The sequence below is a fragment of the Frankliniella occidentalis genome, unplaced genomic scaffold (assembly GCF_000697945.3).
Source record: "Frankliniella occidentalis isolate FOCC.00 unplaced genomic scaffold, Focc_3.1 Scaffold57, whole genome shotgun sequence".
NCBI lineage: Eukaryota > Metazoa > Arthropoda > Insecta > Thysanoptera > Thripidae > Frankliniella > Frankliniella occidentalis.
The window spans coordinates 149,726-157,884 of NW_026267187.1; the positions used below are offsets into that span (position 1 = coordinate 149,726).

Here is an 8,159-nt window from a genome sequence, read left to right on the forward strand (position 1 = left end):
CAAATATATTGTTTGTCAAGCTTCGCCGAGGTGGTTTTCGCGCTTCAGATGATTACTTGTGCTCTATTTTAACTATTTTAATCAACAACAGCTACGGAGCATTAGTATTACATCAATAATTAACTATAATCTCACTTTTGTCCCCTTTGTCACACCCTAACCTAATTTCAGTGTTTTCTCCAATACCAAATGATGCCAAGGGTACTTCACTGTTCGAGATGTTTACTTTTATGTCATTTTCACTATTTCAATCAACAAGAGCCACTCACTATTAGTATTTTGGCCAAAAAATGTCTCAAATAGTCCCCTTTGTCACGCCGAACGCCCAGGACAGCGTGACAAAGGGGACAATATTTGACATTTTTAGCCGAAATATTTATAGTGTGTAGCTGTTGTTGATTGAAATAGTGAAAATGACACGAAAGTAAACATCTCGAACAGTAAAATACCCTTGGCATCATTTGGTATTGAAGAAAACGCTGAAATTAGGTTAGGGTGTGACGAAGGGGGACAACGTGAGATTATATCGAATTATTGATTAAATACTGATGCCCCGTAGCTGTTGTTGATTAAAATAGTTAAAATAGAGCACAAGTAATCATCTGAAGCGCGAAAACCACATCGGCGAAGCTTGACAAACAATATATTTGAGATAAACGATAAACTTTTTCGCGGACACCGACCCGTGCCATTTTGGTAGAATTACCCATATGTGAGCTAACGGTCGAGCAAATAAAACTGAATCATTTTGTTTCGGCCGAATTACACCTCGAACCGCGTGAGTGGAAAGATGTAGATTCTAACCTTTACAGAAAATATATGATAAAGATCTCAGGAAACCGTAAAAATGTTAAATTTAAACGGGGACCTGACCACTGTCGTATATTACCATGTGAAACTGCGTACCGCCCTGGCCCTGTGCATGCTGGCTGACAAGAGACTGTGTTTTCACTCATCGTGTGATTTCGTGGACAGCGTGCGACCTTCGAAAAGAAGGGAGAGGTCATTGCGAAATATGGGGAATAATAATTCTTAAAACTAGTTGGCACATTTGCAGTTATACAGGACCATGTGGAGTACAGCTGTTTCACCGAGAAGCCCGAGTTTTACACAGTTCGTTGCACACCCACGGTAGGCCATTCCAATTAGGTGTTCGATGTCTGCGATTTTGGAGGTCGCCACCTCCAACGAAAGATTAGGCCTAGTAGAGACCCTGTGCAAAGTTCGGGCTCTGTGCGATAACGTTTAACCGACGCGCATCACGATTTTCTGAGGGGGCTCAATATTGGCGCGCGGCGACTCGCTATCTTGTTGGCTTTGTCGTGCTGACACGGTGGGGTCAGAGGAGACGTCTCGGGTTTAAATTGTGACCATGTGCGTCCTACTTTACATCCGACATGGTGAATCCGAGCTCGCGACTGACCGGGCGTCTCCAGGGGCCCAAACGTCGCGGGCCGCGCGGCTCGCTCCTGGCAGCCGATATTGGCAAAATCAAACATATTGTTTTTGCCAATACGCAGGCCGTACAGTGCCCTATCCAAAACTATGCAGCGTGCCAGGTAGCGGTGACGCGATCACTGGAAAAAGCTTTAAAAACAGGTATTTGCGCCTGTGGTGACGTCACTTAGACTACCCACGTTACACGCCTGTAGCGCATCGTAGCCTGGTACGCAGGCGTTTTTGACCCTTTTTAATTTTTGGGGCAAATTGTGTGGTAGTAGCCCGCTATTTCAGGGACATTGAACAAGAGATACCTTGCGCTATTACGCGTCATCACACGCTATTCCGCGACAGTTATTAAGACTACTTCGCGATTCGTAACCCCCTCGCACTGTGAAAAATAAAAATTTTCCTTGACGCAAGTTGTAAAATTACAATTGGGAATCGTAAAAATACATGCAATACGTTTTGAATTACAATCCATTGGTTCGTAAAAAATGTGCCCTCGTAAATTTACAACTTGAACTTCCAAGTTTACAAAAATATTGTCAATTTGCGACGATATTTTTCACTGTGAGCTTTCGGCTCCATACACTGCAGTCGCTTGCCGCCATCGTACAAAACGTACCAAGGCGTTTGCCGGATTCGTATCCATACACACAACGTAGACGGTCGGGTCTTGCTCATACAGCTGGTACTTCCCGACAAGTAAGGGAGTGCACGCTGTTGTTGAACACACAGCACCAGATCTAGACAACACACAAACAACATCAATACCGGGAAAAACGTCAAGCACACTGAAAGTCACTCTACGCAACATAACGTACGTGTTCAACTTCGGAATAATATAAATTAATCTAAAAGTCGAAATTTAGAGGTTATGCTTTCAATTGTAAGGCTTAGTTTACCATGCAACCAACAAAGAATGTCAAAGGTCTGTAAGTCCAACTATTCAAAAGTAACATTTTTTTCATTATTGCTTTAACTGCTCCTTGCCCATTTAAAGAGCTGGAGTAGGTTTTTCAAATGAGAAAGGACGAAGGAGCAATTGATATTGACCATATCTGTAATAAACCGTAGTTCCGAAGAGCAGATTAAAAGGTGTTTGTGTCTGAGAGAATATTCGTACCCGACACACATGGCCGCCTGGTGATGGTAGACAGAGTTGCCGACGCATTCGTATTGGTAGGCCACATTTTCGACGCAAAAGTAGTAACGCCTGCAGGAGCTGGGGTCCGGGTAGTAGCCGTTAGCAACGCAGAGGAATTCGCTGTTGATTTTTGGCTCTGCCGTTGTAGAGCAAATTTCTTCGGGCGGCGATGTCACACAATGGCCGTCGTGGCAGTAAGGCCTTGCTGGGGGGCACGCAGTCGCCCGGAGAGGCCAGTAGACACCATTCCGTTTGGAACAACTACGTCAAAATGACCGAAGAGAAGGAAAATCTAACTAAATGCCATTTGTTGTGTTTGAATTGACTGGTGAAGCGGAAGAAGAGGATAATTTCATGATTAGAACGCCAGACGTATCCCCTTCTATCGCTTCACCATTCAATTGCAAAGAGAAATGGGAGAAATGTGTGAAAAGGTTAGTTTTGATCTGTAAAATCCTTACGAACGATTGTGGTTGTTGTTAGGTAATTGCGAACCAATTTGGAAAAAAGTAAAGTTATAAACGAAATCCATCGGAAAAACGGTGGTCACAGCACAGCGGTTTATCAGACAGTTTCCTCAAACAACCACAAAGGCTCCCCTGCCCCCCTCCCCTCAAAAAAGGGAAATAAAAATCAACCACCTAAATATGGATTTGCTAAAACTGGTTGCGTCCCAGGGGAGTCGATAGTTTTACATTGGGTATAACAAAAATTCTGATTTTTGACTGAGCGTTTAGCGAAGCCTATTTTTTCGTCTGGTCTGAAAAAACCTTTTTGGGTTTGTCTGTATGTGTGTGTCCCCACGATAACTTGAAAACGAATAGGGTATTTCTCGCAGTGTAAACCGGATCCAAAGAAGAACAGTAATGGTTCCTTAACTCGTGTTCGTGAAACCACCAGGTCTGTGACTGCCCTAGTGACGGGTCCGAGAACTTCGTCTGCGTGAGCCAGTGAGCGTCAGGGAGGAAACAGTTCAGGAAGCATTATTGTTCTTTTTTGGAACCGGTGTAAACTTGGTGAAATACCCTGTTGAGATATCGATCTGGAAATTTCAGGGTCGTGTCGTATCAAAGACAGATCGAGTTCGAAGATGAGCATTATTCTAGCTCAAAAATTGTCTTTTTAAAAAATCAATAAACCACCGGTCGCAAAATTTATTGGGCTCCTAAGGGTAACTTGTGAAAGTAGAATCCTTGCGACGAAATTTCCGCCCGTTGTGCTCTATCTTGTACCGTTTGGGTGCTAGGCGGCATTTCATGGCAAAAAAATGTAAAAATAACGTAATGGTCTATTAAATCGTAATACAAAAAGGCCTTATATAAAAAAGTTGTAAAGGAGTATACTTAATCCACAGATTTGGCGTCGAACCACACCCTTCTTTGTGCTCAAGATTCCCTAGATTAACTACTACCGTATCGCTAAAATGTTGATTTTAACATATCGATATGTCAAATTAGAACATAGACTACCAGAAGTTTCATTTGCCTAATTTTGGAGTATAAAGTCCCCGACAAATGCTGTGAGCATGTCATTTGAGGGCTGGTGGGCCCTCTTTCCGCATACAGTCCTATTAACTCGTCTCGGGTGTCAGCGCCGCAGGCCTAGCTATATGTGTGCCAGGCGCGTCGCAACGTAACAGTGTTACGTGAGATATCGCGAAGCCTGTTACGCGAGACGTGGTCTGGCGTACGTACAGCTAGTATTAGAATCTTATGTAGCTGATGGAAAACATCTGAAAGGCGTCGGTTTGAAAAGCCCGCATCAATGTAAAAACTAGCTATATGTACGCCAGACCACGTCTCGCGTAACAGGCTTCGCGATATCTCACGAAACACTGTTACGCTGCGACGCGCCTGGCGCACATATAGCTAGGCCTGCGGCGCTGACACCCGAGACAGGGTAATAAGAGTGCATGTACAATTTTTCAAAATGAAGTCTTTTTAACGATTTAATTGACCATTTGATCATTTTCACTTCACTTTTGTCAAGAAATGCCCCCTAGCACCTAAACGGTACGAGATAGAGCCAAACGGACGAAATTTACGTCCGTTAGGCTCTTTTTTTACGAGTTACCCCTTAGGAACCCATAATAAAATATTTGATAAAAATTCATTTTGCGACCTGTAGTTTTTGATTTTTTAAAAAGCCAATTTTTGAGCTACAATGCTCATCTTCGAACTCGATCTGTATTTTTATGATACAAAATGACACTGAAATTCCCAGATCGCTATCTCAATCCGTTCTCGAGTTATCGTGCGGACAGACAAACAAACAAACAAACCCACAAACAGAATGAAACTTTGTCGGTCAGTGGAGTAATGGGCTTCGCTAATCGCTCAGCCAACTAATGCAGGGGTCTCAAACTCGCGGCTCCCAAGCCACCAGCGGCTCGCCCGGCCGGGGGACGCGGCTCTCGGCGAGCCGCGCGCCTGGTGCGATCGGGTCGAGCTGGACTCGCCGAGAGCCGCGCGCGAGCACGGCGGCGGGAAACTGTCGTGGTGGGTGTTTCAAAATGATACTAGGGATATTATTGACATCACGTTCGAGGTCGCAGTTTTCCACTTTCATTACGTTTTAACTACGACTGGGACTGTTTTCCACGTGTCCGGTCACACAGAGCCCTCTGCCGGGCCGGCCAGCAGGCTGCTGGGTTCACTCCTCAGGCCAGCTCGACACGGCTCGGTCAAGCGGCGGGAAAGCCGAGCCCTCGCCAGATATATTGGTGGGGGAGTATTGCGGGTGGCCCACTCTACCGCGGCTTGGCGGATAGCTCGAGTTTGAGACCCCTGAACTAATGCCTTGCATCGTAGTTTTGTCCCATTGTGAAAATTGTTACCGATGAGCGTTCTTTACCGTACAAGTGATTTGCAGTCCAAACATCTTCGTGCCCGTCCGTTGCAGGTTAGAGTAGAACCGACTTGCCTGGAGTGCGCTAGCCCGACTTCCTATGAACAAGGAACCCAAAGCATACCGGTAAAGCTTAAATGCAGAAGAATGCGGGGAACAAGAAAACGGAAGGCACCATGTTAGAGCTCAGCGATTTCCGTTTTCTTTTTCCCCGCATTCTTCTGCATTTCATCTTTACCAGAATGCTTGACAGGGTATTCCAATGGAGCGCAGAGCAGAAGTAAGAAGAACAAAAAAGGTAGGTGGAAAGGTGGCCGCACTCCTCCCCACCTGCGCTCCCCCACTCCACCCAGTAGTGGAGTAGGGGACTGCGCGGGCGCCTTTCCACCTGCCGTTTGTTTTCTTCTTTCAACCGCTCTGCGCTCCATTGGAAAACCCTATTGTCAAGGAAAAATTTACTAGACTCTTTCACTTTAAGAAAACAAGAGCTTGGTTTTTATTTAGTTCGCGAGTAAAATCGAGCAGAACCTTTTTAGCTCCTTGAAAACCAGTACGTTTTACTTGTTTTCCAAGCAGCTTCTCATGTTTTCAGAGGTGGCCGATTGTTTTCTAGGAAATGCATCTTCGAGTCCAAGCTAGTCGGCTTCCTGAAAATGCCAGCTTGGAAAACGAGCTCTTGTTTTTAAGCCAACCCTTCTGCTTTAATAAAGCTATCCAGCGGGCTAATGCAAACGACGTTGTGTCTGTGTGTCTGCCTGTGTGTCTGTCTGTCTGTTCCACTAGAAGGAGATGTGCTTGAGACTTGAAATTTTCAGGGGATCTCATGGTTCATTCCTAGAAAACAAAACGACTTTGGCAAATCCTGCCAACCACCCATAAGGAAGGGGCTGAGAGGGGGAATCAAAATAAAAACAGTAAAGGCCAGAAAGTTAGATGTTTTAGTAAGATCTTTCAAAGGGTATCACGTACTGTAGATTTCTTTGGGCAAAAATTTCGTCCGTTTGGCTCTATCTCTCACCGTTTGGGCACTAGAGGTGTTTTTTCGACGAAAATGCGCTGAAAATGACCATGCTGTGCATAAAGACGTCGAGAATGCCTCAAATCGAAAAACGAGGAAATACCGTCCAAAACAGTACATTTTGAATGAGAATCAGTCATTGGAATTACCGTCTCTTTCATCGTTTCAAAGCTAGAGGTCTATATACTCAAAACAGTGTCAAAAAGTCCAGTTTTAGGACTGTTTGAAAAACAATACAAGCTGAAAACTGCGCTTGTTATTATTTTTAAGTCATTTACAAAGCAGAAGGGTGGGGTGTAGTAACGGTGTCGCGCCGTTACATTCTTTTCTCGTGTGCAAGGAGATAATCTTAAGGGCCGCAGGCCCCCGCGAAAGCCTAAGTTTGTTCAAAACATAAAGCGACTTATAGGACGGGCCGCAGGCTCGACCAAACGCCGCCGGTAAGCCAAGCAGGCCCGGCCCCTGCTGAACGGAGTTGCCTGCGGAGCGAAGTGTAGCTGGCAACTTCGTTTGGCGGAAGGGCGGGCTTGCTTTGTTTTTAGTTTTCGTTCAAAGTATGCAAAAGTAAGAATGAGTGTTAAGCCCAGCTACATAGCAGTCACGGGCATTTCAGAGGAATGTCGGGATTGGAAAGCATACTGACATTAGGTCCTTCTCTGCCCGATGTTGAATCTGAGTTTAAGTACTTACTATGGCTGCAGTCAATAGCGCAAACAGTACCAGACGAACCATTTTAACCGTGCTAACAGTCCATCGGTATCGCAACTACATGCGGCTTTAAACTAAAGATTGTTGAGAACGCTTCATTTTGTACTGCTTCGTGTCTCTTTGGCTTACACAATGACACACTGAAGCTCGCAGTCCCGTGGCTTGAGCATTGTGGTAAGGTTTGAAGGCCTCACTGTGTCAACAGCCCTCACAACACTTTCAATGTGAGCATAGCAAAGGTATTAATGCAGACTGATATGGTGGGGCAGCCCTCTGTGCGAAAAACTGTATTTTAACGATAAGATAAAAATTGTGCAAGCGTCATTTCCTCTTGGCACATACGCTGTTTATTATTTTTCACTGGGCCTCGGACTGAGCTCACAGAGTAACGCGTTTTTTTTAGCCCGCCCTTCTGCTTTAAAAAAAGCATTAAAGCGGGCTTATGCAACCGCTCTCGTGTCCGTCCGTCGTGCGTGTAAGAGGAAGGAGATGAGCTAGAGGCGAGGGGGAAACGACTAAGGTAATCCGGCTGACAGCCGTTAGGTAATCCAACAGGGGTAATCCGAGGAAATTCTTAAAAATTCGGGGTAGTCCGGGGAAATTTTTGGGCAATCCGGGAAAATTTTGGCGTAATCCGGGGTAATACTAGAGAAAAAGCAACGTAATCTGGACGACACTCCGGAGGTAATCCGGGTAATCCGTAATCCGGCTGTCACAACGGAATGCTTTATTCTGTCGGGCACGACCATTGCCCATCGTCCGGCCAGCGCTTTATGGTCGGATGGGACGTTTGGATAGGTACGTCCGCCCCCGCCCCGCCCCTCGTCCCCCGTCCCCTCCTACCCAGCCGCCAGCGCGCCAGTGACACTGCCCAGATGCTTCTATACCTGTGCCACCGAGTGTGCGTTTCACCACGCCCGCCCACCCCTTAGAGAGGGGACGGGGGAGGGGAGGGGGGAGGAGGAAGGCAGTGGCGAGGAGATGTAGGAAGGCAGA

General features: G+C 45.8%; 1 protein-coding gene across 1 annotated transcript in view; it reads right to left on the reverse strand.

Annotated features, from left to right (window-relative positions):
* Positions 1 to 7,377, reverse strand: part of LOC113213848 (myrosinase 1-like) — a 42,444-nt gene extending 35,067 nt beyond the window's left edge. The window contains exons 1-5 of the mRNA XM_052267672.1: positions 7,146 to 7,377; positions 5,444 to 5,535; positions 2,570 to 2,851; positions 2,069 to 2,189; positions 890 to 983 (exon numbers count right to left, since the gene is read on the reverse strand). Of these exons, the coding sequence (XP_052123632.1) occupies positions 890 to 983; positions 2,069 to 2,189; positions 2,570 to 2,851; positions 5,444 to 5,535; positions 7,146 to 7,187 (631 nt within the window). The 5' untranslated portion in view covers positions 7,188 to 7,377. The remainder of the gene's footprint in view (positions 1 to 889; positions 984 to 2,068; positions 2,190 to 2,569; positions 2,852 to 5,443; positions 5,536 to 7,145) is intronic.
* Between the last annotated feature and the right edge of the window lie 782 nt (positions 7,378 to 8,159).